The 15681-nt window shown below is 45.6% G+C and overlaps 1 protein-coding gene and 1 long non-coding RNA gene across 2 annotated transcripts in view; both read left to right on the top strand.

Moving 5' to 3' along the window:
- Positions 1-8734, top strand: part of cubn (cubilin (intrinsic factor-cobalamin receptor)) — a 62434-nt gene extending 53700 nt beyond the window's left edge. The window contains exons 58-67 of the mRNA XM_069725398.1: positions 769-898; positions 1010-1227; positions 1389-1588; positions 1888-2050; positions 2262-2470; positions 2919-3063; positions 3398-3579; positions 5207-5372; positions 6008-6243; positions 8627-8734. Coding sequence (XP_069581499.1) covers positions 769-898; positions 1010-1227; positions 1389-1588; positions 1888-2050; positions 2262-2470; positions 2919-3063; positions 3398-3579; positions 5207-5372; positions 6008-6243; positions 8627-8734 — 1757 coding nt within the window. The remainder of the gene's footprint in view (positions 1-768; positions 899-1009; positions 1228-1388; positions 1589-1887; positions 2051-2261; positions 2471-2918; positions 3064-3397; positions 3580-5206; positions 5373-6007; positions 6244-8626) is intronic.
- Positions 8735-11915: 3181 nt separating this feature from the next.
- LOC138636988 (uncharacterized) lies at positions 11916-15640 on the top strand. Its single transcript, XR_011312334.1, has 3 exons — positions 11916-11995; positions 15055-15196; positions 15304-15640. It is a non-coding gene; the product is annotated as an uncharacterized lncRNA (long non-coding RNA).
- Positions 15641-15681: the final 41 nt, after the last annotated feature.

Here is a 15681-nt window from a genome sequence, read left to right as displayed (position 1 = left end):
ACACACGGAGGAAAACCGAACTGACGTGCTTTTCCTGAAACAAGAAGAGTCAGTTCAGAGTGCAAAGTGTTGTACTAAGTTGATGTGGTCCACATCACCATCACTAAAGCAGAAAGCTGAAGGAGACTCGTTCCAAACATTCCGTGACTTCAGCTGCTCAGATTCTCTTCAGACTGGAAGCTGCTGCTGAAACGTTTCAGACAACTTCATGCTTCAGAAAAGTCAGTGAAGATTTGATCATTTTTGGATTCAGTTATGAAGATGGGACAATACACAGGCCCGTTTGGTGTCAAATAACCTTTTCGCTTCCATCATTGAAAACGTTTTCACGTATTTGTGTTGAGCTGGTTTGCGGTTTATTCTTTTTTACAGCACATACATGGTATCAGTGCAGCCTCATCGAATCATTCTCATGTTTGTGTCCCAGCAGTTGGATTAAAGGACATGAGCCCGGTGAGAAATCAGACCTCAGACTGGATATCAAAGAGTTCGTAGCTTCAGGTCTGTAAAATGGTTCTGATCCAGAAGTGTCTTCAGCTGCAATACCAGCGAGTGCCACTAGAGGTCGGCTCCAAAAAGCCTCCGGCTCCATAGACTCCCATTCAACTTCTCTCATCAAATCCAAAGTGAATTAAAACTACAAGCAGTGATCTGCGGTCCCTCGCACACTGCACGTCAGGGATCCGGCGGTTCGGCAAGTTTAATGTTTGAATCCGACCGTCTGCTCTCCATACTGTGCATGTAATGATCCAGAGTGTGTTTCTACAGCGTGCGGTGGGTTCTTCAACAGCACCATGGGTACAGTCAGCAGTCCCACTCTCTCCATGACCAACTACCACCACAACATCAACTGTACCTACCACATCAGGGTCCGGGACAACAGAGTGCTGGATCTCAGGTAGGACTGCAAAACAGAAGAACAGAACCATTGTGATCCGTCCCGGTCGTCTCAGGTTGGACTGAACAACCTCCTTTCAGCCGTCCACGCTCTCATCTGCTCTCTCCTCAGGTTCAACACCTTCCATCTGGAGGCATCTTCCTCCTGTCGCTTCGACTACGTGGCAGTTTATGATGGAGGGGACACCTCTGGCCCCCTGCTGGGTCGATTCTGTGGTACCGCGCTGCCTCCTGACCTGAAGTCCTCCTCCAACCAGCTGTTCATCATCTTCAGGACAGATGCTTCGGTGAATGGGATGGGATGGAGAGCCGTTTACAGTGAGACACTCGGTAGGTCGGGATGATCGTATGAATGACGGCAGCTGAGGAGGGAGGGGCCTGATTCACTGGGGTTCATAAACCAAGAGCTCATTCCAGAGTTATTTATTAACTATGTACATTTGTGGGACTTTGTATTTGTGAATTCATTGTTTGTCCTTGAACTGCCTCAGGTCCGGCACAGGGCTGCGGGGGCTATCTGTCCATGCCCATGGGCATGCTGGGTTCTCCAGATCCAAACCTGGATGGTTATTATGAGCCGTGGATGGACTGCCTGTGGACCATCGAGGCGCCGGTCAACAAAGTCATCAATCTGACCTTCAGCTCCTTCGAGCTGGAGACCTCCTCCACCTGCCGCTACGACTACATCAAAGTAAAGATCCTCTGAAACATTAACCACATCGTGATTGAAAACACTTCAACACGAATCTGTGACACATCAGTACAGTGAAGGCATCGTGCTTTCATTTGTGTTCTGCTGGTGTGAATTAATGGCTCATTACGTAAGGAAATAAATAATGCTCATTTAGATGTGGTAAATGAAGTCATAATACCAAATTCTTATTTTAATGGTATGTGCTAAACACTGATGCTAATAGTAGAATATTGATTAGAATAATAAAACTGATAATAATACTGTGACAAACATGGACTTCCTGTTGTCACTATCAGATGTATGATGGTGACAACATCAACGTCCCTCTGGTCGGGACGTTTTGTGGAAACTCCATCCCGGCTTACTTTGTTTCCAGTGGAAACTTCCTGTCTGTTCACTTTGTGACGGATGGCACCGCACAGAGGCGGGGCTTCAACGCCACCTACAGAGCAGTTCCACGTAAGACACCCTCCACCCTCCACGACAAAAAACAAAGCTCCATTCATATACCAGGAACTTTAAACACACCCGCTGTGTCCAAACATCTGTCTGCAGCTGCCTCCTTGTTCATGAGAGCTACAATACAGCTAGCACTCAGCTAACACACAGCTAACATATTCATACGCATATTATTTCTTGCTGCTGTACTACACTTGTATTTCCTCCTCAGTGGTTTGCGGTGGGACCCTGAATGCCACAACCACCATCCAGACCCTGACCTCCCCCTACTTCCCCGGTAACTATCCTCCTTTCACGTCGTGTCTCTGGATCCTGGACGCTCCGGCCCAGGAAACCATCAAAGTGTCGGTCCAGACCTTCGTCCTCCAGCCCAACCAGAGCTGCTCCACAAACTACCTGGAGATGAAGGACTGGCCCATGGTGAGTTCAGGGACTGCACCAAAACCAGACAACACAAAACCTACCGGTGGCACACAAACAGTTATATTGAGCAGTTCTGTCTCAAACACTTTCTGAAATGAAGAATTCGTGGTATTTCCAGCTCTTTTACATGAAACTCCAATAAAATGCTGTTTGTTCACTTTTATTTCTGTCCTCACAGACGGACAGGCAGCTTCACAACCTTCAACAGTTACAGTCAGATTTAAAAGTATTTAAATATGTCTGCTCTCACAAAATCCTTTTCTTTGCTCACTGTCAACAAACAAAGCAAAAGAAAACAGACAAACCGTCTGCTGGCTGTGGACGGTTCTGACCGACGGCCTCTCCACCGTAACCGGGTTCACCGTCCGTTTGAGTCCTGTAGAAAGGTGAAGGTCATCATCACTGTGCTGTGATCTTCGTCCTGACGAGGTTCTTGTGCTTCCAGGGAGACTACGGTCAGTCTCATAAGTTCTGTGCATTGGACGGCCGTCCACCGGACTTCTACAGTCACGGCAGAACTGCCCTCATGCACTTCAAGTCGGACTCCTTCATGGCAGGAAACGGCCTCAGTCTCACCTATCAGGTCGCCAGTAAGTAAACAGGATGAGAAACAGAGCAAACACAATATCGCTTTATTTACTTATTGTTGGGAATTCAACTTAGAAATGTGCAAGTTTCCTTTAAAAGAGAACGGAGGTCATATGAAGCAGCGAGCGGCTGCCGGAGGAGGCTGAATGTTCTCCAGTCAGCACATTTTAACCGACTGAAGGAGGTAACCAGTGTCGGGAAACCCACAACACCACAGCACCAGGAGGAGAAGTCACTTCCTGTCCTGGTGCAACCTGATCCGAACGTTGAGATACCGAGCAGTGAGTGAAGCCGGTCTCTGGTGAGCGCTCTGACTCTGGTTGCGTTGGTTTCCAGGCTGCAGCCGGACCTACGAGCAGGAGTACGGCTACCTGATGAGTCCTGGCTGGCCTAACATCTACCCGCACAACATGGACTGCATCGTCCTCCTGAAGGCACCGCCGGGAAGCTACATCTCCTTCTTCTTCAATAACTTCGACTTGGAGAACCACAGAAACTGTCGATACGACTATCTGGAGGTACAGAACACATGCAGATACACACACCTTCACACGCCATCACACGCCACACGCCATCACACACCATCACACGCCTTCACACGCCTTCACACATCATCACACATCTTCACACGCCTTCACACGCTTTCACACGCCATCACACGCCTTCACACGCCATCACACGCCTTCACACGCCTTCACACGCCATCACACGCCTTCACACGCCATCACACGCCTTCACACGCCATCACACGCCATCACACGCCATCACAAACTCTCACACGGCTTCACACGCCCTCACAAACTCTCACACGCCTTCACACGCCCTCACACGCCATCACACGCCTTCACACGCCTTCACACCCCATCACACGCCTTCACACGCCCTCACACGCCATCACACGCCATCACACGCCCTCACACGCCATCACACGCCATCACACGCCTTCACACGCCATCACAAACTCTCACACACCTTCACACGCCCTCACACGCCCTCACACGCCTTCACACGCCATCACACGCCTTCACACGCCATCACACGCCTTCACACGCCATCACAAACTCTCACACGGCTTCACACGCCCTCACAAACTCTCACACGCCTTCACACGCCATCACACGCCTTCACACGCCTTCACACGCCATCACACACCTTCACACGCCATCACACGCCTTCACACGCCATCACACGCCATCACAAACTCTCACACGGCTTCACACGCCCTCACAAACTCTCACACGCCTTCACACGCCCTCACACGACATCACACGCCCTCACACGCCTTCACACCCCATCACACGCCTTCACACGCCCTCACACACCATCACACGCCATCACACGCCCTCACACGCCATCACACGCCATCACACGCCTTCACACGCCATCACAAACTCTCACACACCTTCACACACCCTCACACGCCATCACACGCCCTCACACGCCTTCACACGCCATCACACGCCTTCACACGCCATCACACGCCTTCACAGGCCATCACACGCCATCACAAACTCTCACACGGCTTCACACGCCCTCACAAACTCTCACACGCCCTCACACGCCATCACACGCCCTCACACGCCTTCACACGCCATCACACGCCTTCACACGCCATCACACGCCTTCACACGCCATCACAAACTCTCACACGCCTTCACACGCCCTCACACGCCATCACACACCCTCACACGCCATCACACGCCATCACACGCCTTCACACGCCTTCACACGCCCTCACACGCCCTCACACGCCATCACACGCCCTCGCACGCCATCACACGCCTTCACACGCCTTCACACGCCATCACACGCCCTCACACGCCTCACACGCCATCACACGCCTTCACACGCCATCACACGCCCTCACACGCCTTCACACGCCATCACACGCCCTCACACGCCCTCACACTCCTTCACACGCCATCACACGCCCTCACACTCCTTCAAACGCCTTCACACGCCATCACACGCCATCACACGCCCTCACACACCTCCTCACACCTTCCTCATCCACATCCTGCAGGCTCGTCTTCATCTCCATCACACCTGAACCTTGGACGTGTGTCCCTACATGTGCTATCTGTGACAGTAGCGTTATTATTCATATATGATCTGTGAGTTTTCTGTGTGACCTTTGTGTCTCAGGTTCGTAACGGCAGCACGGCGGACTCTCCCCTGATTGGTCGGTTCTGTGGCAGCGCCCTGCCCGACCCTGTCTTCCCACAATCCAACCTGCTCTACTTGCACTTCAAGAGCGACTTCTCGACAGCGCGAGACGGCTTCGAGGCCACGTGGACTTCGTCCCCTCATGGTCAGAGCTCAGAGCGGGTTTACAGAACATCCTTTTATTCCATGAAACATGAAGAACATGAATCCAACATCCAGATGTGACCAACGAGCTTCCAGCCGGTCAGTGTGAAGGTAGCGCAGCAACCAGCTGCTGGAGGACCGTTCGTACACAGACTGAAGGGATGTTTTACTGACCCTCATTTTAAAGTACTCCTTTATGATTTGAATGAAAACAAACAAGATGGAGGCCAAATACAAACTACCAGTTACTTACCCTGTGAAAAATAATCAGTCATCATCCTTCTGTCCTTCTATAAACTGCGGAGCCACAGAGAGAGAAAAAAATTAATTATGGCCACAAGATAAACATGCGCACGAAATGCTATTTTGTTTGATGGAGAGATGTCAACATGATGCTCTGCTAGTTTTAGTTTTACCTTTATTTATGGAACTGATTCAGAGATAATAGTTCAGTTCACGTAGGTTTACAGATGTAATTATTATTTTATATTATTTACATTTTTTGTTGTACTTTTTCTGATTATTACTGCTTTGATGAAACTCTGGTTGGAGGAAGATGAACGTGTTCAGTGTCTCTTCCTGTTTATTTACCCCAGCTGATCTGAACCCTCTCTGTTGGACATGTTTCTGTCCCAGGTTGTGGTGGAACACTGTTTGGAGACCACGGCTCCTTCTCCAGTCCCAACTACCCGGGAAGCTACCCCAACGGGACGCACTGTGAGTGGGGCATCAGGGCCCCCCCAGGTCGGGTGGTGACCATCACCTTCGCCCAGATCGGCATCGACGACCCGGGAAACTGTCAGAACAACTTCCTGAAGCTGTACGATGGCCCGGACGCGTCCTCCCAGCCCGTCGGACCGTACTGTGGAGCGGTACGTAACTCATCGGTGATCAGAGGTGACGGGATGTTTCAGCCCGACACCGACACACAAACACATACAGGTTGATTTATAGACTGGAGGTGTGAATGAGGTGTGTTCACTCGCTGACCTCCGTGCTGGAGGGCTGAAAAAAAAAGAGTGTCAGGGAACGTACTTTCTACTGAACACTTTAGAGCAGATACAACAGAAGATTCACTCAGAGTAACCAATCAAACTCACTTCTGTCAAAAATAATCCAGTCTGATATGATTTTTAACACAAATCCCAGTGAAAGAGTCAGTGTTTTGTCCAGTGTTTCCACCTCGCCTCCTGTTCCTCTCTGAAGGTACACAAAACACCTGCTGTCAACAATATGAAACATTCTCTCATATTTTAGACCCATTTTCCATGTCCCACCTCTCCTTCACTGTGATTGGTCGACTGGTGACAGTGATGAGCACAACTTGGTGAGGGCAAAAAAACGCTGAACATTCAGTGCTCAGCGCAGAATAAATGCCACAACGAAATAAAAAAATATGCTGCACTCAGGAAAAAACACTTTGTTGGACACGGTAGGTCGTTGCTGCAGTGGCAGAGTGTCGGCCAGTTTCGGCCTGATTGGTTAAAATGAACCCGAGGTGTACGCCCACGAGGATGGAGCGACTGCAAACACCAACGGCCGTAGTCATAACCAGTGTCATCCACAGAACGGGGCCTGGAGGAGGCGGAGTCAGGATTTAGGAAAAGAGCCTTTCCAGTGAAATGTTCAGAAACAGTCGTGTGTTGGAGATGATTTGTTGACGCAGAGTGAGGTGATGAACTGAAGTAGAACAAAGCCTCTCACACATTTAACCTCACTTCATATCACATTATATTGATCCAGTTTATTATAAACATTCAAACCTGAAGTGTAGTTTTACATTTTTCCCATAAGCATCTTTCAGTTGTAAAAGAAATAGATATACCAAAATTTAAAGTCAAATTCTGCTCAATATTTCATCAGTGCTGTCTCACCATCATGTTCCTTAGAGCTCAGAGAGGATCACAGACTGGATATAAAAGTGAACGTAGCTTCTGAAAAATGAGTCCGGCTCCATAGACTAACATTCAACTTCTCTCATCAAATCCAAAGTGAATAAAATCAGTTATCTCGGTGTTGTTAGCTAAAGTCACTCCTTCTTATGACATCACTGATGGTGGCCTAATGTTTCAGACCTGGAAGCTACAAACACTTTTTCAATCACTTTAGTCTATGAGATTGACATCTGGGCCACCAACTCATCACAGACACTTTTCTGGAGGTCCATCTGAAAACTAGCAAGATGGTGATTTCAAAATCTGAACTTTCATTTGTTATGCAGACGTGTTTCCAAAATATAAAAGCCACCACCTATTATTTTCCCAAAGTCTTCATTTGTCCAAACCAGTCCCATATAAACTTCCTGTATGAACTCCTGATAAATGATTCCACTGGACATGATGAGTGACTGTTTTCTGGTTTGAGTACAATGAATAACAGTTTAAAGTTACACTGTATTACACTGTTACTTGTGTGTTACCAGAGTGTTAATGGAGTGTTGTGTGTTACCAGAGCGTTAATGGAGTGTTGAGTGTTACCAGAGTGTTAATGGAGTGTTGTGTGTTACCAGAGTGTTAATGGAGTGTTACCAGAGTGTTAATGGAGTGTTGTGTGTTACCAGAGCGTTAATGGAGTGTTGAGTGTTACCAGAGTGTTAATGGAGTGTTACCAGAGTGTTAATGGAGTGTTACCAGAGTGTTAATGGAGTGTTGAGTGTTACCAGAGTGTTAATGGAGTGTTACCAGAGTGTTTCCATTGTGTTACCAGAGTGTTAATGGAGTGTTACCAGAGTGTTAATGGAGTGTTACCAGAGTGTTAATGGAGTGTTGAGTGTTACCAGAGTGTTAATGGAGTGTTACCAGAGTGTTTCCATTGTGTTACCAGAGTGTTAATGGAGTGTTACCAGAGTGTTTCCATTGTGTTACCAGAGTGTTACCAGTGTTAATGGGGTGTTAATGGAGTGTTACCAGAGTGTTTCCATTGTGTTACCATTGTGTTACCAGAGTGTTACCAGAGTGTTAATGGGGTGTTACCATTGTGTTACCAGAGTGTTACCAGAGTGTTAATGGGGTGTTACCATTGTGTTACCAGAGTGTTACCAGAGTGTTAATGGGGTGTTACCATTGTGTTACCAGAGTGTTACCAGAGTGTTTCCATTGTGTTACCATTGTGTTATCAGAGTGTTACCAGAGTGTTAATGGGGTGTTACCATTGTGTTACCAGAGTGTTAATGGGGTGTTACCATTGTGTTACCAGAGTGTTACCAGAGTCTTACTAGAGAGTTACCAGTGTATCCTCTCTGTGTCTTGTATTCAGGAGACCAACATCGCTCCGTTCACCGCCTCCTCCCACCACGTCTTCGTCGTCTTCCAGGCGCAGTACTCCACCCTGCCGTCAGGATTCAGGCTGACCTGGAGCAGCTGAGAGAGAGACACACACACACACACACACACACACACACACACACACACACACACACACACACACACACACACACACACACACACACACACACACACACACACACACACACACACACACAGAGAAAGAGAGAGAGAGACACACAAAACATATCTGCTGTGCATATATTTCTTATGTAAACCAATGTAATGGATAAATCTAAACTCTGTAATAATAAAATGATGATTGAAGTACAACGAGGAGTTCGGTTGGTGGTTTGTCATTTCACTGTTGCTGACCTGCTGAGGAGGTCAACCTGGTTGTCAGTGATCCTCCTAACCACATTTCTTTCTGAGAGTTTCTGGTTAGAAGTGAAATGTAATATTTACCCATTCAGAAGATATATTCAGTGGAGCCCCACACCAGGAAGTAGATGTATTTACACAGAAATCCACTAAATACAATCTGTATACAGTTTTCACTGAATTCTTACCAGCTGCATTTTACCAGCAAACTATTATTATATCATTAATTTATGTGTCACATGTTAAAGTAGTATTTATTTTCTCTCGATGTTGGACAGCGCCTCGTATTAACAACGTTAATAACGCTCACAAACCAACAGGTGATGTCACTGCTGGTTGCTGGTTGGCCGCTCTCTGCTGTGGCAGATATGTTGTTGGTAAAGGAACAATTTTGTTTCCCAAACAGGTTTGAAGAAATAGCTGCTGGACACGTGGGACCTCTGAAGTGGGTTGGTATTATTGATGGATCACATATACTCATCTTGGTACCACAGGAGTACCACTCTGACTATTTTAACCGTGAAGGCTGGCACTTCATCATCCTTCAAGGTGAAGCTGGAAAAGGTTTTTTTCTGTCAGGGAGCTGGCAAGTTACTTGATTAGTGTTTTGAGACTCTAAAGAGTCAGCCGGCCGTGGAAACACTTTCCAGGTTACACCAGGAACATTGGTGGGATGAATGTTGACGACTACATCATCGGAGAGATCACTTGCAGAACTGGCTGTTAAAACTAATTGGTAACACTGGATGGTTGGCAACAGAACAGCACATCTACAACAAGAAAATCTGCAACGGCCGAGTAGAGGTTGAAAATGCATTTGGCAGACTGAAGGAATGGTAGCATTGCTCGACCGGTTCTACATCTAAAGTAGGACTGACATACTTCCACAACGTTATCTTTGCTCACAGCCACAAGTTGCCACCTGCTACACATGATCACCTAAACCATTCATCTCCACCAAGTCTGGAGACCCTGCTGCTCCTGAATCTGTTTCCTATGATCCTCTCACTGTTTCTGACCATGGTTGTCAACTTTTTACATTTCACATTGAGATGACCAAACCAGCAGATGGGTGGATGGATGGGTTGCCACAACATTTCTGGTTTTATTATTGCATATATTTATTCATTTATTTTGATTTTAAATGTATTTGAATTATTTGTTACACATTTATTATTTTTTTCCTGAGTTAAATGGTGTAGAGGTGGCTCAATTAACAATAACACAAGTCATCAAATAACAACACAAGTCATCTCGAGACACAGTCAGTTGGTTGATCAGATGTTCAATTGGTTCGTCGGTCGGTTGGTTGTTTGGTCGGTTTGTTGGCTGATTAATTTAGTGTTGGTGGATGTGGTTGGATGGTTGATGGCTGCCTGGATGTGGTTGGATGGTTGATGGCTGGATGTGGTTGGATGGTTGATGGCTGGCTGGATGTGGTTGGATGGTTGATGGCTGGATGTGGTTGGATGGTTGATGGCTGGATGTGGTTGGATGGTTGATCCTCAGCTGAGCCAGGGTGGAGCTGTAGGTCCTGTAAGATCCAGCAGGTTGTATAACGCCCCCAGGTGCTCCACTGTTGTTGGACCGGCCTGGTGTTTTCTCTGGAACTTCCACTCTGGAGGGGCTAACGAGAAGGTACCTACGATACGCAGACATAAAGATGGAGGGAGGACATAATGGTCAGTAAAGGAGCACAAGTCTTGTTTAAACATCAAAGTTGTGTCTTTCAAATATTGAGTGAAGTGCAGGAGAAAAATCAAATATCTTCCCTCTAATTATTGTTAAATCCATTCCTCACCAGGCAGCCACGTCTAAAATCGATATTCCGGACTCGAGGGCCATCAGGTCCACTTTCAATGAGGACATTTTCGGTCTTTATGTCCCAGTGAAAGACTCCCTTGGAGTGGAGGTCAATGGCAGCGTCCACCATCTGCTTGAGGATGATGTGTGATAGAAGCAGTGAAACACGCTGAGTAAGGGGAGTGGAGCTGGACTTCATGTCCATCAGACAAGAGGTCACCTCCTTGTGAAGGTGCTGCTGGAAGCTTGGTGATGTTTCTTCTTACTTGGTCTTCTTTACGGTAGCCTGAATATATGTCCTCTAATCCACTGTCACCAATCTGGTGAAGCTCTAAATACTTTTCTTCAAATTCATCTGCAGAGAGACACGTTTAGGATTGTTATCATTTGAAGGGAAACCTATTAAATCCAGATTCTGATGAGAAGATAAAAGCCTCTCACGTCTACCAGCTAAATGTGAAGCTGTCTGTTAGCCTAGCTTCGAGGTGCTCGTCTTTGGAGGTGCTGGTAGGTAGATGTTGTTAACATCAGACAGAGACAGGCTGTGGAGGTCCACGTTAACCCTCGTCTACTTCTTTGGGCTCTCCAAATGCTCATATCATTTCTTTAATCGGCCTTTTTTATTTCCACATTTCATGAATGAGATCATTTATTGAAGACAGTAACCCGGTAGCATTACTTTGTAAATCAAACAGAGTAAATGAAGTCAATAATCTGATGGTTTGGTAATCTAAACTTGCTGTGAGCCTCTGGACGATGAGCCGGCGGCTTTTCTCCAGTTTTTCTGGGGATGACCAGAGAACACATCCTAAATGAAATAAACAGACCTATAAAGAGAAGGAGAGTGAGGATGAAGATGTGGATCATTTTTCATGGAGTGACTGTGACACTAATGTCCAGGCTGCCATGCTCCAGGAGACTGCAGTTCCTGAGAGAACCATGTGAAGGTGATCACAATCAAGTGATCACTGCAGGAAGCCGATCCACCTGGTAAAAGCTGCCTTCTAATGGATTCCTGGAAGAGGGACATTTAGCAAGATCAAAATGGACGAGACAGACACACGCATGCGCACACGCACCGTTAGAGCAGGGAGTGACTGATGAAAGTGAAAGTATGAAGTTCAACCTCCATTTGGAGTCCACAGAACAGACGGAAGAAAGTTGGACAGGATTCATGGTGAGTTTTAACATGAAGATTATTTTACTGTCGGAGGGAAGAATGAGCTGATCATCTGGATCGATCTGTGGATTCAGAGGCTCCAGCTGATCATTTGGATCGATCTGTGGATTCAGAGGCTCCAGCTGATCATCTGGATCGATCTGTGGATTCAGAGGCTCCAGCTGATCATCTGGATCGATCTGTGGATTCAGAGGCTCCAGCTGATCATCTGGATCGATCTGTGGATTCAGGGGCTCCAGCTGATCATCTGGATCGATCTGTGGATTCAGAGGCTCCAGCTGATCATCTGGATCGATCTGTGGATTCAGAGGCTCCAGCTGATCATCTGGATCGATCTGTGGATTCAGAGGCTCCAGTTGATCATCTGGATCGATCTGTGGATTCAGAGGCTCCAGCTGATCATCTGGATCGATCTGTGGATTCAGGGGCTCCAGCTGATCATCTGGATCGATCTGTGGATTCAGAGGCTCCAGCTGATCATCTGGATCGATCTGTGGATTCAGGGGCTCCAGCTGATCATCTGGATCGATCTGTGGATTCAGAGGCTCCAGCTGATCAGCTGCTCTGAAACAGAAGTTACCAGGTTCAACTCAGGACCTAAATCCACCGAGTCCTTCTCCTCTTTGTTCACTGTAAACTTTTGGATGTGGCCACTGAAGCTCTGATCATAGAGGAGCCGCAGACCGTAAAATAACCGCGTTACCGTGAACGGAAGCCGGTAACGGTTGCCGCCGTGTGATTGTCGTTGCGCCTGCAGTAGTGTAGTTACGGTAAGGTCCGGCTGCGGCCCGCCGATGGGCTGCTTCACTAACTGGAGATAAACAGGGCCACGTCGAGTCTAGTCTGACGTCATCCACAGGAAGTTGGATGGAGGAACGTCCATTTTCAAAATAAAATACCCTGTGACACCCCGGATGTAAACGTCCCACCACTACAGGTGTCTACTTCCGGTCTTTAGGCAGAAGAAACGTTCTCCTGATTGTTCAATAGAGTTAAAATAAATGCACCACGTGGTCTGTGGACTCAGAAGACTGAACTGAAGCTGACTACATCTATTTACTATCATTAGTCCAACATTATTATTGTTATATTATTATAATATACTCAGTACAACCTAATGTACGTTTAGTCTGTCATCATTTAAAAGAAAATCAAGTAGAAAACAGAAAGCTAAAACCAACATGAGAGTTTCACTTGATATCTGTAGTTTAAATGTAAAACTTGCCCACAAACATGTTGTGGAGCTGCTTGTTCTGGAGGTTATCGTGGCTCCTGCCTGGTCTTCTCTGAACATGATCTGGAGAAGTGAAATGGATCAACTGTTTACCTCATTAATCGGAGACAATGATCTTGTTGAGTCACAGTATTAGAATTCAGACTGACATCAAAATGAAAGTCTCAGTTGCCAAATTCATTGTTTCCTGAAGATAACAGCTGGAAAGGAACCAAACAGCTGACGTGACATCATATTAATATTTCTTCTATTGATACTCTGTAAACGTCATGCTGTCACAAAGGTCTGGAAACATATAATTATTATTATTATTATTACAGACAAGGAGGAAGAAACTTCACATGGAGGCTCACAGTACCAACAGTTAACTGTCACAGGGGATCACAACATCACAGGTGTACTGGATGTTGTCATGGTAACCAGGCTTCAATAAACACAACAAGGAGAAGGAGGGAATGATGCTTCTGTTTATTAAATATGATTTGATAATAATAATAATAACATTTCAATTGCATACAGTTTTATTTCATTCCCCTTCAAACAAATAACAAAAAAAGCGTGGTTGATCACATGGAAGAAGCAAAAAGTAAAGTCCAAGCAGCAGAGACCAAGAACCAAACTAAAATCAGTCAATCCGTCTCAAGTTTGTTCTCCTTGAAGTGAACAAACTTCAAGCAGCTATTGGCACAATAAAGGTGCACAAATAATCACAAACAAGGACTATAAGTGGAACAGAATTAATTAACATCAGCAAAATTAATTCAATATTATTCTTAATGGACTAATTCATTGTTGTGGCATCAATATTACTATCAGTCAGTAAATCTCCAAATGGTGAAAACATTCATCATGAATCATCACCGTAAATTGATAAATTCATCGAACTACAGTCAAGAGCAACTATATGCAACCCTGTTTCTGAAACAGTAGAGACGCTGTGGAAAATATAAATAAAAACAGAATGAAGATTTTTAAATCACATAAACTCATATTTAATTAGAAATAGACCAAAGACAACATATCAGATGTTGAAACTGAGAAATAATATTGTTTTATGAAAAATATCCATCCAGCTTGTTATCAGCTCAGTTCTAAAGCCAGCATCTGTGATGGTACAGGATGCATTAGTGCACATGGCATGGGTAGCTTGAACATCTGGAAGGAAGCATTAATGCTGAATGATATATTCAGGTTTTGGAGCAACATATGCTGCCATCCAGACAACGTCTCTTTCAGGGAAGGTCTTGTTTATTTCAGCAGAACAACGTCCAACCACATTCTGCACGTATTCCAACAGCATGGTTCTCTAGTAGAAGAGTCCGCTGATAAACTGGCCTCCTGCAGTCCAGACCTGTCAATCATTGAAAACATCTGGAGCATCAGGACATGAACAATACAACAAAGGAGACCCTGAACTGTTGAGCAGCTGAAATCCTCTATCAGGCAAGAATGGGACCACATTTCACTTTCTAAACTCCAGAAACTGGTCTCCTCAGTTCCCCAACGTTTCCAGAGTGTTGTTAAAAGAAGAGTTGATGCAGCTCAGTGGTGAACATGATCCTGGAACAACTTATAGAGACGTGTTGCTGACATCAGATTCACAATGAGAAGATGTTTTTCATATTTTTTATGGCATACTACGTTTTTAAATAAATATGGTCATGATAACGGTCCAAATGAGGAGATGTGAGTAGTTTTTAATCAGATGACCGTCGCCTCTAAACCAGCGAACACCTCCAGAAACAGGAAACCAGACCTCCTCTAGTTTCTGATGATTTTGATGTTCTGAGCTCACAGTCAGTGTTGCTGCTTTACTTCTCAGACTGACTGAAGATGAATGTTTTAATGGAGGAAGAGGAGGACCGAGAGGAGTCTCCAGGATCCATCTGTCTGTCCATGAAGAGTGATATGTCCAAAGATCATCCTCCAGTCTTCAGTGGTGAACCAGGACCTTCAGACTCACAGTAAGAGACTGTTAATGATTCACTTATTAGACATGTTGACAGGAAACTAGAGCAGATTGATTAAAGTCAGTGGACACATGAAGACAGAAACATGTTTGTGTTTGCAGAGATCAGTTCTACAGACGGAGACAAGAGTCTCCAGGATCCATCTGTCTGTCCATGAAGAGTGATCAGGTCCAAAGATGATCCTCCAGTCTTCAGTGGTGAACCAGGACCTTCAGACTCACAGTAAGAGACTTTTATTTGTAAAGATTAGATTCATATTCAGGGCACCACTTTCTGTTAATCACAAGACTCCAGATTTAAATTTAATATCAGACTATTAAAATGTGATCAGTGGACATCGTCTGAACCGTGACTTCTACATTCAGGGATTTCTTTCAATATCTTCCAGGAAATACACAAAACAAGGACTTGGTCTAAATAAGGATATTTATTGAACAATATTTACACCAAGGATAAAAATATATAAATATTGGGTGGTC

This window comes from Brachyistius frenatus, unplaced genomic scaffold (genome assembly GCF_029030835.1).
Source record: "Brachyistius frenatus isolate BFR_SWC_R1_liver_20210118 unplaced genomic scaffold, ASM2903083v1 Contig_421, whole genome shotgun sequence".
Taxonomy (NCBI): domain Eukaryota; kingdom Metazoa; phylum Chordata; class Actinopteri; family Embiotocidae; genus Brachyistius; species Brachyistius frenatus.
The sequence above is the reverse complement of the archived record's forward strand: the minus strand, read 5'-3'. Positions and strand labels throughout refer to the sequence as shown.